General features: G+C 46.5%; 1 protein-coding gene across 1 annotated transcript in view; it reads right to left on the reverse strand.

Moving 5' to 3' along the window:
- Positions 1-23,568, reverse strand: part of GALNT17 (polypeptide N-acetylgalactosaminyltransferase 17) — a gene marked incomplete at both ends in the record, with an annotated part of 181,305 nt that overhangs the window by 105,358 nt on the left and 52,379 nt on the right. Inside the window, 3 exons of the mRNA XM_079545336.1 lie at positions 825-1,022; positions 2,889-3,063; positions 10,884-11,050. Coding sequence (XP_079401462.1) covers positions 825-1,022; positions 2,889-3,063; positions 10,884-11,050 — 540 coding nt within the window. The remainder of the gene's footprint in view (positions 1-824; positions 1,023-2,888; positions 3,064-10,883; positions 11,051-23,568) is intronic.

Consider the following 23,568-nt stretch of genomic DNA (forward strand, 5'->3'; position numbering starts at 1 on the left):
CAATGAGACAGTATTTTTCATCAGCTTTTTGTTGTGGTCACTACTATTCATCTACCTCATAACCCTTCCCCCAGTGCACGTTAACAACGTTATTTTAGTAAGCTGTTGAATTATTCAGCAGCATCGCAAGGCTGTTGGCTCTGACAGCCCCCGTGCCCATCCTGCACACCCCACACCTGAGGCAGCAGTGCCCACGTTTCACTTCAGGTATTTGGGGGCTGTCAATTGACCTCTGTGCACAAAGCAACCCCAGCCTAACGCACCGAGCTGCTCTCCCTCCTCCTGCTGTTATACTTTGCTCAAACGGACTTGTCCCATACCTGCAGCCTGCAGGAACAACATTTTAGAGCTGCCAGCCACGCAGAGATCAGTGTAAGAACAACTTAAGACCTATTCTTTCAGGGTTTGTAAAATGATATCTTTGCTTGTTCTAACTTTGCCCTGAAAGGAGATGCAGTTTTTATTCAGAATACGCAGTGTCTTTATTTCATGAATTCACACTCAGATCATTATGCAGCAATAATCACCTCATTCCTTATGATTTCCAAAAACTGAATGCTGTAATTGAAATAAAGCACCTTCGTCACGTGCAGTTAAACACAAGGCTGTACAAACCTACACAGTGCCCACAACTCCCAGTGCTTCTGCACACCATGGCCAAATAATACCCTCTTCCAAAGCTGCTCACCCCAGTAACACCCTTCAACTGGTGGTGTTACAACACAACACCCTCTCTGAGCATCCAACCTCTCTAGGCTGGCTTCTCACTTTGTCTTCCCACATTCTGCCCTATTACATCTCACCTGGCGGGCCGTGCAACATACCTGATGGGCAGTGAGGGGTCCCCAGCGTCCCACCAGTCCTTGGGGGGGCTGATGTACATGCACCACAGCTCCCAGCTGTACCCGTGGGCTGAGTTCTCATAACGCTGCACCTCAAAGTTGTCCTGCTTGATGTTGTCTATGGAGGGAAGGATGACTCTTCTTCTGTTTTCCTGAATTCGTGAAAGCACTGGCTCAGCCCTGGGAAAAAGAAACAATGTGTAGGAAGAAATTTAATTTCTCGCCATGTTTGCACGTGGACACTGTTGCCTTCATACAGCTTGTATGATTAAATAAGGGGAAGGAAATGAGCATCTTGTCACCATTCAGTAAATAGAAAGGAACGTTGTGAGCATCTCTTGCTGCCATTTGGAAGATGGCACGAAAGAGATACAGCAGAACCCACACAAAGGGGTTCGGAGAGCCACTGAGCAATCTCACATTGCAACACCCTGGCTTCTGCACTACTGACCCATCTGCCCCTGCTTTTATCTGTGCAGAAACCACATGCAGAGAGAACACATTTACACGGCCAGGACTAAAGGCTGTTTCTAAAAGGCACTGCCAAGCCAACAGGGAGATGCAGCAGGAGGTTGCAGCGCTTGCACTTAGCGGGGTTCCCTGTCTGAACACATCCCTTGTGCAGGGCTGTGAGCAGAGACAGGGACAAAGCCCTGTGTGTCTGGGGCACTCCAGCACCCTCCTACACCTCTGACTGCTCCTATGAAAACCCATGGGCGAGCTGAGGCCAGCAGCAGAAGCAAAAAACAATTTCCACAAACTAAGGCATTAAGCTGTTGAAATGAATGAAAGCTCTGAAAGTGGACCTTATCTTTTCCTGCACAGCCAGCACACTGTGTTTTCTCTGTATGGTATGCTTGCTTAAAACAAACAAACAAACAAAAACAACAACAAAAAATATTATTAAACAGTAATTCCACACTTGGAAATTTTTAATTTTCAAAATTGTCATGTTTTTAAACTGAGCTTTCCCTATATCTTCACTGAGGTAGCAAAGAAATTGGACAAACCATGAACTAAGGGCTGGATTCGCAGCATGGACTGACTCTGCAGGCAGAGCAACACAGAGAATGCACTCAACGACCATCTGGAGTCTCCTTCCATAGAAGAACAGCAACAGCAGCAGCTATGCAGTGCCAGAGCCGAGTCCTTGCTGCAGAACCACTCCATCCCTTACAAAAGCTATTTCAAGAGTTCAGTAAATTGTAACTTTCTCAGTATACCAATAAAAGCATGTGTGGAGACTTAATGACCTGAAGAGAGGAATGTTTAGTTGAGCAGATATCAACATAAGTAATGACTCCTCAGTGCACTCTCCTGATGTGCTGCTATTATAAAAACTCCAATGACTGCACAGAACTCTGCGCTGCAGAGTTGAATGTTGAAGCATTTTTATAGTGGATGTTTCTTCATGTTCAAATTGGACACAAGTTAGTCTCCTCTACACTTAGTTTCCTAAACATGGGCCATTTACTTTTTACATGTGGTAGGAGAGAAAAACCACTCTCGGTTTACTTTCACGATCTACACTCACAGAAACTTCAGCCACTTGAACCCACACGTTTCTAATCCCTCTGGAAAAGAGTCCTTATGAAATACCTCTGTTGCTTCTGCACCTCTGCACTTATTCCTAGCTGCAGAAGAAAACAAATCAATCTAAGACATCAGCCTCCCCCAGTGGGATCCAGCTGCAAAGGGCAAGAATGTGGGAAATGCTTTCTTTCTCAATCCCCTGCTGTCTGGGCTTTTTGTTTTTTAAACTTAGAGTTCTTAGGCCTAAGAGAACTGGAAATCAATGTGAACAACGAACTAGAAGCGAGGGAGAAACAGGGAAACATCAAACAAGGGACTAGGAAATGATGATAGTAAACAAGAGCACTAATAATTAATATTAATAAGACCTTCCCTGTGTCATCCCAACATGTCCCATTAGCAACCGCTCAGCACGGAATTAAGTGTGTCCACAGGATTAAGGTGCGTGTGGAAATGCTCTCATGCATCCTAACAAAACGACGGGCTGCCCCCCATCGACGTCCTCACACCTACCAGCCAGCAGTGAACTCCACGTGGGCATCGAAGAACCCGGTGACGTGGCCCGTGGCCGCCTTCCAGCCTTCGATGCGCGCTCGGATGAGGCCTTCCCTCTTCTGGTTGCGCACCACCTTCACGAGCCCTGGGTACCGCTTATTGACGTACTCCTCCAGCGGTGCCTTCAGTTCCTCTGCCAGGAGAAGCACCAGAAACCCACTGAAAAGTTGCAAAGCTTCCACCTAACGTAACCCCCTGCACCCTGACACCGCCGCCAGAAAGGATATATTCACCTGAAACTACCTTAGATTTGAGTTAATGCTGTTTTGCATTTGTTAAACCTGACGTTGAACGGACTCTGATAGAATTAAAGAGGATTTGGCTTTGTTTGGAAGATCTTCATCCTTTGTGTCTTAATGCTCATTGGAACTGCAGATCATATAATTGTGCTACCCAAGCCTGTACATGTGCTGTGGCTGAGAACATGATGGAGCTGTCAGCCTGCAGTCATTACCAGCACTGAACTTGATGGTAGGTACAAGTTACACATTGTGAAAAGAGATGTACAGAATTTTTGAACCTGGGAGTATAAGAAAGGTTGGAAAGGCTGCAAAGAGCAGCATGTTTTTTGAACTGTTTGGAAAAGTCTCCGAAATCTCTACTGCCCCATTTATGATTCTCAGTTCAAGGTTTGGTTGGAGGTCCTGGGATTGAGAACCACTCCATTCAGGGACATAATGCAATCACCTGTCATTGTGTGTCACGTGCATCCTTCCAGCTTCCCAAGGGAGATTTCAACATGCTGTGCCCAACACTCCAAAAAGAAAGCAAACAATAAATGAATGAACATCCAACCACCACAGACAACAGAGAAAACTCTAACGGAACACGCCAGCTTACAACTGTGCCCAACTACATCGGTACAGAGCCTCCTGTTACAAAAATCACCCTCTGTGCTGGACTCTAGTGCTCTGCCTCTACCTTGGTCCTTATACCTCCTGGTGAATCAGTGACATGCACAAAGATCTGCTGATGAAATGTGCTCTGTAAGACCTAGGTAAAACTACAGTTTACCAGCACACACTGTTAACGCCATGAGGGTCTTTGATTCCTATAAGGCTCCAAGACATCAGGAAATTAAGATATGGTCAGTGACCCCAAGCGAAGGTTATTACCTCCCAGATAGACACAATCCACAGCATACAGCACATATCAGTAACAAAGCCATTCTTGCAGGAAGGAAACAGCAATCGGGGAGCAAATGAGTCAACAGCAAGGCCCATCTGCTGGGCCAGCCTGGGATACCCTCAGAGGATACGGCAGCATTGATTCCCTTTCCCTCCACTCCTTTTCCCAAGCACATAAAATGTGCTTTCTTCAGACTGGCATTGTTCCCCTCACATACCAATTTCCCCAAAGTCTCATTTCTCTTTTATGCTGAAATGGGAATAAAAAGAATAAAGCAAATGAGCCCCTTCCTCAACTCAAAGCATCTGCATCACATACACACATAACTCAGCAACTTCCATTTCATGCTGAGCCATTCGGAGAAAAACCAGTGTTTTATGGAGACAACAACTCTTCTGAATGATTTTAAGGAGACAGGGACACAGACTTGTTGGCAGATGAAGCCCCACGAGCACAGCACAGCCTCTCGTGTCTTTTTGTCATTAATGCTGCAGACCATAGCATTGCAGGCTAGAAGGAACTATTAAAACCACTTTCAACAAATTGGAATTTTAAGCTTTCCTCGTCGAAGGGAAAGAGGAAGAAACGTTCCTGGGAACTGTCTGAGCAGCTAGAAGGAGGGTACAGATTTAGTGAACCAGGGAGGAACTGTGTGAAGTGGAACAACGCTGGGCAGATTTCTGGGCTCACTCCCTCTCTTCTCTCCCAGTATGCCGCAGCCCTGAGCACCCTGGGGTGAGAATCAGCTGTTCAGATGCGCCTCTGCAAGCCCTGGCCAGAGGAAGGCTGCACATTTGTGCTGCCCTTGGTTGGTGTCTGAAGCCTCCGAGGAGGGCAACAGCTCTGCAGGAGAGCATGGTGCTCAGCAGGTGTAAGCACGATGCCAGAGCACTTTGGGGATTAGGAGACTCCCACTTAGCACCCAAACAGGTGATATTACCAAATAGCTAATAACCTACTGAACAGGCTCAATAGTGGGCTGGGCTTTGGATGTGCCGTGCTGTCAGAAGGCGCAGATCCAGGCTGGAATCCGGAGCACCGCTGCAGTAAGGTTGGCAGCAGCAAACCTTTTAATCTGCCACCAACTTCAGAAGTGCTTCACCTCCAACTCCTGCATCTCTGCAGCATATCCCTAAGCTATATCAGGAAGGTTAGGAGGGCTGAAATAATATGCCAGGAATTAAGTGACTTCCACTACGGGGGAATAGCCAAGAGCCTTGCTTAATAGAGTCAGCTTTCCCTCAGACTGGCAATCTGGCCTTTGAACCTGCTATTTTCAGTACTCCACACAAATTACAGCAAGGGAGGAAGCATCTGGCCGCTGTTCTCCTTGCCTCTGCCTTATGCTATGTACTTGCAATGCTTTTGCTCGTATCAGCTTGTTGCTGAAAATGAGAATATCCACAGCATACTGCACCAGTGAGTAGTTCAGCATGGTATGCAGCTCAGATAAGAACTCTGGATGCAAAGAGACAACCAAAAGGAGCCACGGTGGGAGCAGAGCAGCGGCTGCCCCACTCCCCCTCATCCTCATCAAAGCAGTGTCTGTGCAGCCCACATGCTCACAAGGTATCTGCGTGGGTCAAACTCCAGGGGTGCCCCTCCACAGCACACCCACATCATTCCTGAATCTCATTCGTTACAGATGCAATCAATATCTGCACATTGAGGTATCTGTGAACATTCGGTCTTTGCCACTGCATGAGACGTTTCCAGGGAAGTTTTGAAGAAAGAAACTGAACTGAAAATGCCAGCAGGTTCAATTTCAATCCTCCCTTTTGTTCTCCATCTGTCTGTATTGATCTTCACTGAAAGGCGAGTCCAAGAAAGTAGAATCCAATAGACCTGTTGCTCTATTAAAAATTCCAGCTGTCAGCTGTAATGACTTATGTTATGTATTGCAAAGTGGTTTGTCACCTACATGAGCCTTTTGGGAAATAGGCCTGCCAGAGAGACAGAGCCACCGGCTGCCACTCCAAGCAGCTGTGTCACGGACAGCAGCCCTGAAGCAGCCATGGGAACTTCCAGGAATATCCACTGCTCTGTGTTTTGTGCTGCAAATCCTGCCCAGTCCTTCCCAAATCCCCTCAAGATGGGAACTACCTGGTGGCACACTCAGGTAGGAGCAAAGACCAATGGCACCAGATGGCCAGAGGAACTGCACCTCCTCTACACCCCGAAGGAAAACATGGCAGTGTTTGCCAGGCTGAGCCAAGTGGGAGAAGTCTACGGAGGCTTTATCAGAAAGCCCACACACTGCAGGGCATGTGGGTTAGGGCTGGAAATGCCCCATGCCATGGGGACAGCAGCACTGTCTGAAGTGCCTCACCTGCCTGAAGTACCACAGCCATCACAGGTCAGGAACCCACGGAGGAAACTCCTTCAATGATCAACAAATGGCCATGAGAATTATGGCAGCGAAATTCAGATTCAGGTGAGCCTCCAAAGCTTTTCATGTTTGTGCACAAATATCAAAGAGGTAACTGTGAACAGGGGAGCAGGTGTGTGAACCAATTCCCAAACACAGACAGAGGCTGGGCTGGTTCTACTCAGATAGAGATAGAGGCAAGGCTGGAACACTGAGTGCCTTCAGCTGCACATCTCTCATCTGACCAAAGCCCAAGAAATAGGGACAAACCAACTAGTTTCATTGCCCCCTCTGCTCTTTAGCAGGGCCTGAAAGCACCAGTACTGAACACCTGTGGGACAGCACCAGGTCTGTTGCAATTAAGCAACCCACATTTACATAGAGCAACTGGAATGAGCAGGCACTCAGATGGGACCGATGTCCAGGAAAAGCTGAGATAAGATCCAGCTTCTTAGAAGTTCGTTGAAACCATTCTCTAATGTGTGAGCCAGCCCCCAGGGGAGCACACATACACTGCTGGTGGTGCTGCAAAACAAGAAAGTGATGCACCAAGCCACAGCTCATGCCTTGCACCGAGCTAAACTGCAACCAGCAGCACGCACCCTTGGGTGCAGCCAGCTGCTCCGAGCAGCCTTTCATCCAAAGGTTTCCTTTGATACCAAGGAGTTTGCTTTTCAAAGAGATATTACCCCAGATTAAAAACATTAAAAGACAGCACAAAAAAGCGGGTGTTGATTTAAGCGACGCACTCAGACAAAGTGTGCAAGCGTGAGATAACGCAGCATCTCGGGGGCACGTGGCCACATCCCTCCAACAAGCTGGGAAACACCTTATCAGTGCGGAACACAGCCTGCACGCCAGCCTGGTAATCACACCCCTGCAACAAACAAACAAAAGAAACCTCCAAAAAAGTCTTTACAAAGCGTGACACGCAGCTCAAGGGGGACGGGGGCTCCAACTACAACTCCTCACGCTTCTTCCTTCAAGAAGGGATTTCTTCCCATTGCAATAGCTTCGTATCTTTTATCTCCTTACAGCTCACAGACAAAGAATCAGAACACCCTTGTTTATTAACTTTTCATCTCTCATTGCATAGTTTTACGTTGTGCAACATTGTTCTCTAAATGGCACTACAACAAAGCTGAGAGCAACACTCAGCTCTCACCTCCAGCCCTGTGACTGACTCCAAAACATGAAGCTGACCTGGAAATCCCAGGGCTCTTGGTTGGGGTTGGAACGTGATGATCCTTCATGCCCCTTCCAACCCAGCTGTTCTGTGATTCTATGACACCTATACATATTCCCATCCTACATTTTTCTCTTCCTGTATTTGTGGGAAAAACGGAAAAATGCTTTCCAGCACAAAACACACCAAAACACAGCACCCTACAGCCCGTGGTCCAGAGCCATGGGCTTCCATTGGCCCTCCAGGTGCTTGCCCAGAAGTTACCTCCAGGAAACCACCAGGGTTTTGGGCCTCTGCTCTCAGAAAGTCCATCTCCTTTCTGATTCACAAAGCTGAGCCCCAAAACTTCATGCAGGCTCAGCCACAAGCCATATGCCATAGAAAGTGACCCATGCTCACAACCAACTCTAGCAATTTCTTGGGCCAGGCTTTTTTCAGTGGTGCCCAGCAACAGGACAAGGGGCAATGGGCACAAACCAGAACAAGGGTTATTTCCATCTGAACATAAAGAAGTTCATTGCTGTAAGGGTGCCAGGACAGGCTGCCCTGAGAGGTGAGGGAGTCTCTTCCCTGGAGATACTCAAAACCCACCTGGACATCTTCCTGGATGTCCTGCTGTAGGGAACTGCTCTGGGGGATCTCCAGAGGTCCCTTCCAACCCCTACAACTCTGCCCTTGTCTCATTCAGTGGACAATGCACACGCACAGCTCCATCCTTGCTGGCATCCTTGGCACAAGTGCTTACTCCTCCAGGAGTCATCTCTAAATCTCAGAGCTCATGAGAATCTATTTTCCTGTAATTATTTTCCTGTAGAGATAAATCCATATATTATAATGACTTTGTTTGCAATATCTGAAGCATCAACTGTAAGATGTTACTGTCGCTGCTCACAATTATTTCCTACCATTAATGCAAATTAATATGACAATATTATGGCCATTAATATTTCTTTGCTGTCATTGAGACTCCTTGATGATGCAGAGAGCGAGTGCACAGGTCCAAGAGCTACGTGTTGGTTTGTATCATTTCTTTTATAGAAAAACTCTATGTTATTATACGCTTGGGAGGAGCTCTCCATAAACATCTGCCAAGTTACCTCATTACCTTCCTCCAAATCCCCCCCTTCAAAATCTCATTTGTTATGATGCCCACAAAGATTCATCAGCATAGCTCCAATATTATTAACTAATCCTGGTGGATAACAGCATCTCCTTATGCCTTGCCCCGTTTTCCTTTATATTTCCATCGGAATGCTTTTGAGGACAGTAGCACTTTGGTGCTCGGGTTTTGTACAACACCATCCCATTATGAGGGATGCTCACTGATGGAAGTGATGCATCCTTGTGGTGGGACACAGCACACTGCCCAGGCGTGCAAATTGGTTTTACAAAGCTCCTCCACCCCTCAATCAGAGTGGGTCATTTCTCTGCATCTCTCCCAGCCTAACCAGCTCCCACAGAGCACTGCAGCACAGGGAGCTCAAGCAGCACAAAAACAGGCACACAGAAGGAACCCTCCAGGTATGAAAGCCCTGCTATCACCCTGCTAATACCAGTGCTGGTACAGCATTCCTGCAAGCCACCACCCTCGTACAAGCCACCAGGAAAGGTCCTGCCTTGCAATCTCAGCTGAGGATAAACAGATTCCATCCTGCATCCTCAACACCAGCAGTCTCAGTTTACTTGGGGTTGATGCTTTTTGAAAGGATTAATTTCATTGTCTCCTGTCTTTTAATAGTGCCTCCAGAGTCCCTGACTGGATGTCAGTGATGCGAACTGCAGAGTGGAGGCTGTTTACAAGCACATTTGTCAGTGTGTGGCAGCGTGTGGAAAAACCCAGCAATCATTATAAGGAGCTTCTCTAATGAAGAGAATTCTTCTCTTCACCCCATTGGTATGGCTCAGTTTGGAGAAGGAACATCTCGTTTTGGTGTTTCAGACTGGGCAATACCACAACAAGAGGTCGCCTGCACTTTCTCTTCAATATCCAAACCGATACCTGAGCTCTGAAATCCTACAGCTTCACCAGTGAACGTCAGCTCAGCTTCTGCACCAGAGCTGCTGCGATTTTCATCAGCTGAGGAGCTGGCCTCTTGTTTCTTCTACTGGTAATTATAATTCATCAGCTTTCTATGGTGCTCATTACTGTGATATTTGAGTGCCTATTTTTACAGGCTTGAGTAGCTCGCTGCACACCATCTCATCTCGCTGCAGACAGACGACCAACCTCTCAGACTTTCTTTGGAAACGAGCTCTCCTCATCCTGTGCCCTGTTTTTTCTCATCACGGAATCCACAGCCCGTGTCTATTATTATTATTATTTTTAAATAATACCAAAAGCATGCAATGCAAATGAAGGCAGCAATCAAAGCAACAACCATTTGCTGGTCTTCATGAGATTTTAACTGCCCTCATGACGTTATCCAACTGTACACTGGAAGAACAAACCTGGGAAGAATCCAAGACCGAAAACGTTGCCATATGAAATTAAACACCCTGCATATTTCTGTAATCAAAAGCCAGAAGGGAAGATACTCAGCAGTGCCTGTAAGAAGGCCGAATCAAAACACAAAGGTAACATGGGAAACCTAACATCTCTCTCCAAGTGTTGTCATGGCTTGAACTTGCGTGTGTCTGGTGCACTGGTTTCCTCCTCTGCACAAATCTTTCTCACATCAAAAACGACATATAAGGAATGAGGATCTCTGCAGATCCCAGATATTTTAAAAAAAAAAAGTATATATATACACATTTTTTTTTAAACTGGAGTTTTGTTGCAAATAGGGAAACTGAGGCACACAAAGGGGAAATGCAGAGTGTAACACCACTGTGAGGAGCCAAAGCAGAACTGGATCTCTGTGCTCCAGGGTCTTGTCCTTCTGCCTCTTATTTAGAGGTAATCCTCTGCAACAAGCAGAGTGCTGTGACCAGAACAAGGATACACCCGAAACCAGAACCTGTGAATGCTCCAATGAAGGAAAGGTAACACTGCTCTCTAGTTTCCTTTGCAGACTTCCAGTTTTTAATTACAATTCCAATCAGTAGTTATTGCAGATTTTAACTTTGGTTTGATTCTGTTTCAGTTTTTGCTACAAAAGCTGAAGAAAAAGAACAGGGGGAGAACAACCCTGTCAGACTGCAGGCTGCCAGCAGCATCACCACAACCAAAGGAAACGCAACGCAACGCTGCATGAGATCTGAGGAAAGCAAATCTGAGATGTGAGGAAATCAAAACTCCTCCTGTGCTGGTGCCCCACACCCCAGCACTAACCCTCATCGCTGTTGTCATCCACGAGGATGATCTCCTTCAGCAGGTGGGCCGGCGTGTGATTGACAGCACTGTGCACCGACCGCAGGATGACCGAGAGCGCTTCGTTGACGAAGATGAAGATAATGGAGATCTGGGGCAGGTCCTTGCTGTACTTCAGCTCTTTGCACCTGCAGCACAAAGGGGAAAGAAAGAGATGAGGTTAGCAGAGCGTGCTGCAGCACTCAGCGTTGGGAACACGTCTGATGTGCAGCAGTTCCGCGCGGTATTTCGGCTGCCTGGGTGTGATTTCATCAGCACTGCATAGGAAGAGATGGCAGCACCACAGAGCATCCTCCTGGCTCACCAAGGCAGGGTGCAAACAGCTCGCTCAGCTGAGGTTGTGTTTGCATATCCGTATGTCCACAGCTGCCAGAACAGAGGAAGTATTTCCCATTTAGAAGGAAGCTCCGCTTTGCTACTCCATGTCAAGATTAATTGATGCTCAGAAATGAGTTTAGTTCTTAAACCACACTTGTGAACTTTCTCCCATCTGTCATGGTATGAAACGAATACAAAACAACCCACGTTTAAATAGTTTTAATATACATTTTTCGCTCTCTTTATAGATTCTTCTGAACACACTTCTGTCTCTGAAGCATCCCAGCAGGGCGCTGCTGTGAACTGGGGTCTTTATACTTCACAGTCAGTACAGGTTAAACCACAGCTTTGAGATCACCTCCCTGGGTTACAGAAGCCATTGCTTAACTCCAGCTTTGGTTTGGTGGCTGAACATCTGCACAATTCTGTTGTCAGAGGTGGTACTGGTGGCAGAGAGATGCAAGGTGTTTCCATTTTCCCCATCAGCCTGCACCCCAGCCAGTAACGTCCCCTACTTTAAACAATTCAACCTAACTTGTCAATTTCCCCTGTTACAAAGGGGGAAAAACAAGAAAATTAGCTGTTCTGCTCCCTCTCCCCATTGAAGCTGGATTAGCCACGCAACATCAGTGTTCACAGAATTGCAGGGGGCATTTACCAACTAGATCTTGCCCAGGTAAGCAAAGACAGAACAATGCAGGACCAATATCCAGGAGCAGCTTCAAGCTCCTTGACTCCCCAGCAATGACTCCGTATTTAATTGTGCTGGGTGTTTCTTAGGCAACAGCAGGCATTCTCTGTGCTCCAAAAAGAGACACTGGAGACAGAGATTTGCACAGAAACACAGTTCTTTATGATTCCTCTTTAGTTAACAAGCATGTTGGATGAAAACAAGGTTGTATTTCCTGATTTAACTGTTGCATACCCTAAAGCAATCCAAGCTTTCCACAAAAATCCTCAAATGCTGAAAAACATCTTCCAGAAGGCAGATCTCTCTTTACAGTGAACACAACTGACCCTGCAATCCTGGCACAAAAGTCAAACTAAACAGGGAGAGATTAAAAACCTGCTTTTCATAGCTGTCGGTACCTGCTAAGCTGAAGGGAAAGTGGTCACAAGATCAGGAGTGTTTCCTTCTAATGACTGCACACCTCTGGTCCCCAGGCCACGTTTCTGGGGAATACTCAGCGTGTGATAAAAGTGGTGTGGGGCAAAATCCAAAGCAAGTCCTTTGAGGCTCATCTTCTGCTCACTGTTTCCCTCACCCAGTGGCCGAGGGCTGGAGAACAGCATTACAGAGAGACAAGAAGTCAGGAAAGGAGCAGACACCTCAACGCCCACATTGTCCCTGTGCAACTCCCTCTAGGAGGCCCTGTACATAAACACCCCATGCTGGTTGCTGTGGTTGCAACCACTGGAGCAGGGAAAGCGGCCGTTTAAAACCAAGCTAACTTCAGTTGGGTCAGCCCTCTTGAGGGCCCTCTGGTGCACGAAGCGGCTGTGCTGAGCAGAGCTTCTGCCTGCAGCCAAACTCATGCATGGGCCATGTTTTTCATCCATGCGTGCCAGAGAGCACCTGGTGCTGTGTGCTCTACGGGGCCAGCAACAGGAGGAGTGCTCAGGTTCCGACCCAATTAGAAGGGTCAGCAGAGAACTTGTTAAAGCAGCAGGAATAATGACTACAAAGGAATGGAAGTAGTTTGGTTTGCTGTTTGATTTTTTTTTTTTTCCTTCTAAGCATTTTAAACACAACACGGACTGATCCAGACCCTGCAGCGCTCAGTGCTTCAGGTGAACCCAAGAGGAACAGCAGACAGAGACAAGTCCCAAGGTTCAGGCTGAGACAGCATTCACCTCCAGGAGACAAAACTTTTCATAGAATCATAGAATCACAGAACAGCTTGGGTTGGAAGGGACCCCAAAGATCGTCAATTCCAACCCTCTGCTACTGGCAGGGCTGCCAACCACTGGATCAAGTACTAGACCAGGCTGTCCAGAGTTCCATCCAACCTGGCCTTGAACACCTTCAGGGATGGGACATCCACAGCCTCTCAGGGCAGGACAGTGAGAAACTCTCAGTGAAAACCTTCCCCTCTGACATCACTTGGGTGATTGCAGCCTCCAAACGCAGAGCCCAGACCACATCCACGTGCAGGATTCAGTCTGAGCATCCAGAAGGCAGCACACACACCAGCCCTGTCTCCTCGAGGATGTGCAAATTAGTGAGATGGAAGTGATGCTCTAGAACATTCTCAAGGGAACATGAGGCTAACAGAAAGGCAAGAAGTGCTGGAAGAAACTGGCTGTCCCAAGGCTTTTGCCAAGCTTATTGAGAACTTGAACTAAAACCAATGCAAACACACCTCTATGTAGACTAGAAAGCCTCTGCAGATCCTCTCATCTTCCAGGAAAACGACCTTAGGTTTTATTTCTAATGTTCAGTTCACACCATATCTGCTGGTGGCTCTACTCCCAGCCCAGGAAGGATGGATTTCTCAGACAACAACTGCAAATACTTTGAAAACTTTTTGATGTAAATACGATGACGGTGAGATCAACACAATACATCCTTTCTGGGGTGAAAGTCCAGCACCTCTTTTTAACATAAATTTGCCCACTTCCAGTCATCCATCATTACCAAAAGGCAATTTTGGAATACAAGGGCAAAACCTGGCCCTGTATATCAGGAAATACCTCAAACTGGAAACAAAATCAAGCAGTCTGCAGTTGGTCCTTCGTTTCCTCTTTGCCAGATGAGGAACACTCCATCAGTAAAGCTCAGAACAACGCTTGCTTGCCAACACCTGTGAGCTAATTAGCACAGGTTACACAGTGACATTTTCCTCACTAAATCCTACTCTCTTCAGCTAACGTAGGCTGGCACCTGCTTGCAGGATTTATATCAAAATATCATGGATTAATAGCAAAAAGATACAGAGCCCTTACGGCTTTGTCTCTCATTTAGATCAATGGGACATCAGAGTAAGAGGCATTTTATGTCCCATTAAATCATGCTTGACTATGCCCCCTTAAATCACACTGACAAAACCCTCTTTAAGTTTTGCCTTCCCAATGCACAGCATCAGGGCTGAAGATAAAGCCCAAGCTGAGCAACCACTGGGAAGCATCACTTGATCTCCAACAGTAGGAAATGGGGTTTTATTCCACCCCTGGTCCCCTTCACCTTTCTTTGGTCCGAGATCTTTGTCCTACACAAAAGCCTGACCTTGCAATCAAGAGCACATGGAATAAAATATATTTACAGGGAGGCTTTTTTATTGTTATTATTTTTTTACTGAGACAATTTTATGCAAGAAGCCATTGAGAAACAAATAAAGGATGAAAAGAGGAGGTGGGGGAAGGGCCGAGTTTATGGGGAACAGCTTGGTGTGCATCAGGCTGCATTAATCAAGTCAGCACATTTCCAAACAACAACAACAACAACAAAAATCAGGCTGTGCAACAACGACAGCATGCTGCAGGAAAAACAGCACCCAGACACAGACGGAGCCCAGGAGCAGTGGGACAGCCTGCTCCCACATCACACCACTGCCACCCACACCCCATCACCACGGATCCCAGTCATGGCACCAACTGAGTCCAGAAGCAATCTGCCTCCTCCTGCAATAGGCTCAGCTCATCCACTCCTGGCAGCACGCACATCTATTTTCCGCAGTACCTCAAATCATTACGGCCATCATTTTTTCCTAATTTGTCCCAGCTGTACCGTCTGCGAGGTCCTTCCTCCCAAATCCATATATAAATATGCCTACCCAAATTTTACGTGAAGATTAAAAACCATTAAGCAGAAAGTATAGCTGTTCTCACTCCTAGCGAGAAGGCAGAACTCCATAAATTTGAGAAGTCTGCTCCGGATGGGATGTGCCATGGGTTTCAAATAGGCTCCATGTTTTAAGGGTAATACTTGGATCTAGTAAAGAAAAAACAAACAGAATTCAACAGGCTGTCTGAAAACAATCCATCCAGAACGTGAATTTCCTAGTGATTTATTTCTAGAGAATATTTCCATTCTCCATTCACCATGGATTATCAGTCTGGAGCCATCACTCCAACCATGTGATGAGGATGCAAAAAAAAAAAAAAAAAACCAAAAAAAAAACCCAATGCAGAGATTTTGGTGAAAACCCAGAGACAGATGAGCTGGGAGGAGTGTCAGGTGGTAAAGAAATAGGAGAGAAATGCCACTGAAGTGTCTGAAGTATCTGCTACTACAGGCACAGAACCCAGATGGTGCTATTAAAGCCCCATCAGCACAACCCATTCTCCAAAGGTCACTTCCAGCTCTGCATCCAGCTCTGTGCCCTGCTGCCTGGGATGCTGCTACATCAGCAAGGAAGGCAAACAAAGTGTTTAAAAATGTCAATGGAAAACCAAATCTTCCTGCAAAAGGAAGCCCTCAGACATGCCCTGCAGCACAAGAGAAGCAGCGCAGGGAGCTGGGCAGGACCTGGTGCCAGCCAAATCAAAGCCTGCTAAGAGACAACTGCAGCTTCCCTTAAGTTGCATGTTTAGTTCTTAAGCACACAGCTGGCCAGCCACTGAAGGACAGGAAACACTGGACAAAAGACAGAGGCAGTGCATGGTGTCACAGAATCATAGAATCACAAGGTTGGAAACGACCTGCAAGATTATCTAGTCCTGCTGTCCTCCCATTACCACTGCTACCAGCACTTGCCTGCCCTTGATTCCAGCCTGACCCAAATGAGCAGCAGTCGAGGACCCTGATCCAACCCAAACACATCCAATGAGCACACAGTGATCTGGTGGCACCACATCCTTGGTGCAAGCCATGAACAAGGCAAGTTTTCCAGATAAAACATACACAAGTGCATTAAGGCATCAAAAGCATGCCAGCTGCTGTGGATCCAGCTCAAGTACTACCACTGCAGCCTGCAGAGGGAAACAGCTCCTGAGCCCATGTGCTGTGAGGCAGAGCAGTGAGCAGGCACAGGCATGAGTTCAAAGCCTCATCCCCTCTGACAACTCCAGACGGCATCACTACTTACTCATCTTCAACATCAGTGCAAGGTAACTGTTGACATGAGGAGCAGCACATCCTATTTAGAGATTTGAGTGCAGTGCAAACTTTAAGTTTCCCATTTCCACAACAGCAGGAACGGTCACTACTTGACAGATGGAAAGGTGATGCAGAATAATGCATGCAATTGCCCAGAAATGAATTACTAGCAGACCAGGAACCCAGAAGTATGCTGCATAACCTTTTTATCACTTTAAAATAAGGTTATTTCTTACTTTCCCCTTGCTGTTCAGCCCTCCCCAGCCTCCTCATTGCTCTGTGTCCTTCCCCCAGCAGGAAGCAGGTAAGATTTCCCATACAAAGGACAGACACTGCATTACCAAGCAGGACTGGCTCTGCTTTGGATGGATGTCGAGTATGAAAAACACACACAGAAGAAAAGGTCAACAAAATAACGGTGGGCTGCTTTCTTGCAGCCACTGGAACAGTTTAATTGGTCTGACTAATGGCTGTCACAGGGTGAGCATCACACAAGGTAAGTTTTGGGAGCACAAAGAGCTCTGTTATCCTCTGAAGTTAGGAGGCACAGACAGCCACAAGCCAGTACTGATGGACTTGCTGCTTCGGCTAACACAAGGCAGAGGGGCTCAGCAGCAGAAGCCCTCCGTGCCAGCCTTCCAGGCATTCAGACTGATGGATGAGCACTGTCTCTGTCTAATGGCTACATCATCATTAGCTCTGACTCTACGCCATTACTCATCTTTGAAGAAATGCCCTTCAGGTCTGCTCAATGCACTGCTCTGCACGGCGCAGAGGTGACAGAACACACACATCCTTTTTGGGATTCCAACATCAGAAACTACCACGAAGAAGGACAAGCAGCCATGCCTGCACAATGCCCTACAGTTCTACCCACAGCTCCTTCTGAAGTTACCCCTACATCTACTGATAGGGTCCGACTGGATCACACTGGAACAGGTTGCCCAAGGAGGCTGTGGATGCCCCATCCCTGCAGGCATTCAAGGCCAGGCTGGATGTGGCTCTGGGCAGCCTGGTCTGCTGGTTGGTGACCTGCACACAGCAGGGGGTTGAAACGAGATGGTCATTGTGGTCCTTTTCAACCCAGGCCATTCTAGGATTCCATGATATGATCCTCCCCATCTCATACGTGTGATCCAGCCATAAGACACAAACTGGACAGACAGAATTAAGTATAAAAAATTCATGCTGGTGCCTGAAGAGTAAAACAAAGCAGACAAGGACTTTAGTGGCTTTGATTATAGAGACCACACTTCTTCATAAAAGACCTCAAAGACTGCTTTTTCACAGATTTCCTCCTGTCCTTCTTACCACAGTAGCTGGATTTTTTCTTCTCCTTTATTTTTTTACTTTTAATTCTGAGCACCCAGTAGCTCCCAATTCTGGTTCTTGAAGTTAGTTATTAATCATTTCCTTGCTGGCCATCACACAAAATAAATCCAGCTAACGTGCTTCTCATAAGCTTATCCCTCACTGACATTTCATTCTCGTATAGGCTTGAGGGTTTGAATATTTAAACAGGCAAATATTCTTTTGATTAGTAGAATAAATGATTCTTGTTACTTACGGCCCTGAAAAACAGTAAGCCTCGTGAAAGTGTTCAAATATGTTGGCACAGCTTTTACAGGATTTTGTAGCTTTTCCTGCAAAATGTGCCTCGGCAGCAGAGAGAGTTCAACTTAACAAGCTCACATGCTTTTAAATGCTTCTCCCACAGTGACATATGGAGTTGTAACATTAAAGCAAAGGTGCAACCAAGTCAACTTGTTTAGAATTTCTGCACATTAAGTTGAATTCTCCCCAAAATTAACTATCACACGGATTACAGTTCGGTCGAGCTCTTATAAAACCAAGCTGGAGCGAGCACCATCCTGCAAATAAAGGAATCAATAGATCTCTCGGTGCCTAGGAAGCTTGGACACATTGGTTCCAAGACTGCAGTGTCAGAGCAGTGACCTTGTAAGACATTTCAATGCATTATACAGGGGGGACACCCAGGCTCTTTCTGTGCAGAAGGGCCTCAAGAGCCCACAAAACACGTGCTTGGTTGTAATCCTACAGCTGGCCTTTGGGTGCCTATCACCAGAGCCATACTTTCCAGGATAGCTCAATTAACGAAATCTGCTGTCTCTGCTTCTCGTGTAGAGCCCTGGGCTCTTCACCTGCTCCTTATCTGTCCCATAAGGACAAATCACACCGTGACAATGCAGGGCTGGGCACAGCCTGGTGCCATTGTCCCATGTGGCCACGTTGCAGGGAGGTGAATCTGGACACTGTGGAAGCCCACAGCACAAGCGGGGACTCCTGGTCTGTCAAGAGACTTCAGAAGGAGGAGGCTGCTCTCCTCTTAATTAAGGCATCGATGATTTAAGCACCACTTGATGCCATTCAAAGCTCCTGCTATCAACCCCTTAAATGAGGAACTGCAGAAATCAGGCAGCCAACCCAAGGCCACAGGAGGTCAGTGGCACTCAGGAACAAAGCCCACAGGTCGTGCAGTGACGCCAATGCCAACCTGGTGACCTACCTGCAATCCTGGGCAAAGCCCAACAAACATGAAGAACATCTACGAGCTTTTTCATTTTCCGGTCAGTCTGTTATATAAATGGTTCCCTCTGAACTGGGCTGAATATTGCCAAAATATGCACGGATCAAAGGGAGAGGCTGTGAAATTGGCATTGTACAGTCTCCTCCCACCAGGAGATGAACAGATCCAAGCTCCAACTCGGGACATATGGGCACTGGGCCAGTCAACATCACGAGCAGAGGAACAGGAAAGGGGCAACCAAATCCTCCATGTTACGAGCTCGTAAGTGCTCAGAGATCACCGTGTGAAAGGCAGTAATGTAAAGCAGTAAATTAGCAGTGTATACTTTGACACTCTATTAGAGGTGTCACCTACCTGTGTAGCTGATCATGTAGACACGATGCTGGATGCAGCTAATTAACAGAGCATTCAGCGTAAGATGAAGCCGAGCTCCCGTTGAGGTCAGTGCAGAAACAGAGGCACTGCCAAAGGACAACTCATGCCACCCTGCTCTCCTAGAAGCACGTGGCTGCCTCGCTCACAGGCTGATGCAGCTATTTTCGGGAGCAGTGCCTCTCCTCTCCCTTGATCCCAGACAGATCTCAGCTGAACTTGCACTAGATGGACACATTCCAGGAAACAAACCCTCACCGAGTCGCTCAGGGCCGTGACCCCATGGTGACAATCGCACCCACGAGCAGCCCACCACCAGCTGCTCAGCCCTGCTTAGGCATGTGGGGATACAGCCAAACGTAGCATGAAATCCTTGCTGTACTGTCTTACCTTAGGAGCTCCTTACCAGAACTGATCTCATGGAACTCATGCTCTTGCTGTCCTCTGTATATATACGTAGGGCAGTCAATAAGCAAAGCGGCTAATACAGTGCTACCTGGAACAATGCCATTGCTCCATCTAACAGGCAGCATAAAATGATGAATTTAAAAAGCAGCAGCTGATTTTTAGAGACAACTTCCTTTCTCTTTATGGCTGATCCAATCTTTTGAACGGCTTTCTGGTCTGGTATGAAATGGGGAGGTTGGTGGCCCTGCCTGTGGCAGGGAGGTTAGAGATTCGTGATCCTTGAGGTCCCTTCCAACCCGGGCCATTCTGTGATTCTGTGTGACTTTCACCTGCTTCACACAAGACCAAACCGAATCTCCTCCCACCTGCACAAACGTAACACATTAATTAATACAATCCAGCATTCACGTTTCTCCCTCCCACACCAGCTCACAGACATCCTCCTGGTCTCGCCACAGAGAACTGCTATGCGCTTCGTGTTGGTGCAGCTGAAAACTTGGGAGGTAAATTCTGGTCTATGGATGCAGCGCTGGTTGGATTGAATGATTTACTCACGATCGGGCTGCGAAGCACCGTGACTGAAACACAATACGTTATAAATCACTCCACAATCTGCTGCTGCCTCCGCACACGCTGTTGTGCCCAGGCAGATTCAGGCTTGCTCAAGTTTCCTTAATCCAGACAAATTTACTGCTTCTCAGCTTTTACTTACATATCCACAAAGGGTTCTGGCTTTAAATCTCAGTAGAAAAGCAAAAACTTGCACGTCCTTCTGTACCGATGGCAAGTAAGCCCAGGAACTGCAGGGACTGATTGCCAACCAGCTTTGTTCATGTTCTCCTCACAAAAATAAAGCTTCTCCAGGAAATGAATTGATCTTCATTTGCTTTTTGTAAAGATTATAAACAAGCTTAGAAGAAAGCACGAGTTCAGCCCTCTATTCATAATGCCACTTCCTAATCACGCCCCATTCACTGATTGCTTATTTCAGTTGGTATTTTGCTGATTCAGTCACACATCTTCTGGCAAAAGGGATTATTGATATTAAATAAATTCTATCTGCCCCGTGAAATAGATGGAAAAGTGAACTATTTTCTATTACCCGAGAATCTTAAGAGGTCTAGCACTATCTGATAAAGTTTTATGTTTATAGATTCAGAACATAAGGCTCTCATAAATTGACTTGCTGATCATTAAACCTCTAAAACTCATCAAGTTTTTCCCATGAAATCTCTTTCTGTTTTGTAGTTTCCCCAACTCTCACCTCATTTCCAGTAACCACTTCTCAGAAACGTTGTGCCTTACGTTTTTACAATTAAAGCACCAAAAACATGCACTACGATTTCAGGATTTAGGTATACACAGGCATTTCTAAGTGCACATCACTTACTCAGCAAGTTGTAACAAGAAATGATCTCCTAAACTGTAAAAACAGAACGTGCAGAGCAGGATTTATTTTTGTGACAGGCTCTTGTAATAAAGTCATTAGGTTCAGACAGGTCTAAGGGACATAAAAGCCAGAGCCATTCTCAGTGTCACAACCACTTACCCATCTCTCCCCACACACACAAGCTATTTCACATTCATGAAGGAACAGAACGCTGGGAGACCCTCAGACTAGGATTTATTGAATGGCCCCAAGCTGGGGACAGTAGGGAGGAAGAAAAGTAATGAGTTTTAGAATTATTTCAATGGATTCATGCTTTGTGTTGACTGTCCTTCAAGACACATTGCTGACTGCAGGACAGATCACCCGCTCTGCGTCCTTCTGCCCATCCCTGCCGGCTTTGCTGTGCTGCTTTGGATGCTGGAAAACCAAATAAATGGTTTCAGGATCTATACAGGCAGACAGCAATGCTGGACCCACACCTCTCCCTGGCTTGGCTGTGAGTTTGCAACTTATTCAGCAGGTCCCAAAGCAACAGAACTGCTCTCTGCAAGGCAGGGAGGTGGGTCAGCAGCACAGACAAGCAGGCTTTGTTTCCTTTGGAAGGCACTTTAGAAGCAGCATATCCAAAGCTTCGTTTGGTTCATGTCTTTTCATAAGCACAGCGTAGTCAGAGGTATTTGTAACAGGTATTTTTCAGTGCAGGGGTTCAGACAAGCACAAAGCTAGTTGTTAAATTACACTAAAGCTGTCTTCCACCAAAGCACACATTTAACACTTATGTTTGCATTAGTAAGTGTTCTACAGCACACTTCATAGATAAAAGTCTTCCCTGAAGCATCATGTTCCCAACTCAGAACAGGGAACAATTCTGTAGTCAGCAAGGGAAATTTGACAATTAGTGGAACCTACTACGAGAAAAAATTAAGGTACTGTGTATATAAATCCACAGCCACAGCATTTCGAGATCACATAAGGCAGAGTAACAGCGCCAAGAGAATCCCACAACAGCCACTTAACAATCCCCAGAGCCACCCTCCCAGAAGCATTTTCTTACTGACTGGGTTAAACAGAGCTGCTGGGACTTGTAAGCACTGCAGCTTTTTGTCACTTCTGACTCCACACAGAGCTGTCAGGCAAAGGATACTGCATCAAGCAAGCAGCAGTGAGGAAACTGTCTCTGTAGGGACTTCACTTGCCCAGCTTTCAAGAAGTTACTGGAAGTCCAATAATCATCTCTGCATACATATGTACGGAGATGCACTGAAGAATACAGATCCACACCAGTATTTATTCAGTAGCAGAGTGGTTTGTATCGCACTGGCAAAGCGGTGCAGTGATAAAGCAGGCAGGTGCAGAGTTCTTCCCCTGTGCAAATCTGGCAGAAGGCAGCAGGAGCTGCAGCATGGATGCAGACATCACATCCCAGGCATCCAGTGCATGGGGCTTCAGCTCTGCAGCTGAATTCATCTTTGTACCCCAAACCTCAGATTAGGGGCAGGATGGGTTTGGCACAACCTCCAGCGTTCCTTTGGAGAACACAAAGAACACGTGCAGCCCAGCAGAATTAAAATGCCTGAAATTACAAAGAGGTAGGAGAAATCTGGAAAGACAGCATGCTTTCATAGAAAACACTTATCAAACCACCTCTGAACAGCAAAACGATCCAGCTTTGGTAAGCCCTTCCCTGAGACACGCTTTTCTCACACCACTCCTGGCACCAACCCTCGCTGCTTGATTTCTTTGCTTTCTCTCCGCAGAGATTTTCCAGTGGCATCTTTCCAAGTATCGGAAATTACTGCTTTGTCCACGCTGAAGCCACAAAAAAACATGGACAGGATTTTTCACACACTGCTGGTTCAGATCACAGGTATCTACTAGGAGAGAGGAAATATCCTAGCACTTTCTTTCTAGAGATTCATTCCCATGTTCTCTTCAAGCACGATTTCCTACTTGAAACACTGGTCATAATTTTCCTCCTTCTCAGAATCACAGAACTGTTTGAGTTGGAAGGGACCTTTAAAGACCATCAGGTCCCACTCCCTGCAGTGCACAGGGACACCCACAGCTCCATCAGTGCTCAGAGCCCCTCCAGCCCAACCTTGGGTGTCTGCAGGGATGGGGCATCCTCTTACTCAGCCTTGGCTCCTTGCTAGCTTTTCCTTCAGTTCTTTGAAGAAGAAAATTACTACACCTTGTTTCTCTTCTCCTTCCTATTGTTTGTACATAGGATTACAAAAGTTTGAGAAAGCCTTTGCAAAAGCTAAAACTCTGGACACAATGGAGAAAGAGCTCTTTTAACCTCTTCTGTCTGCAGTAAACAGCAAAGACTACAAAGCAAGAGTCGTGAGTCTATTTCCCAGCAAATATTACCATGTAATGCAGTTTGTTTTAGCCTTTTAAGCACTGTCCTTCTCCACAGACTCATTTCATTGAGCCTGGTTTAACACCCTGGGGCAGGATGTGACTAAAGAACTGGCATAATATCACAAATGTGCAACTGCCAGCTACTAAAATACTCGAGGAAACCACCAATAAGGAGCTCTCACTTGCTACAGTAATGTTTGAAGATCTC

Source organism: Tetrao urogallus, assembly GCF_951394365.1.
Source record: "Tetrao urogallus genome assembly, chromosome: 20".
NCBI lineage: Eukaryota > Metazoa > Chordata > Aves > Galliformes > Phasianidae > Tetrao > Tetrao urogallus.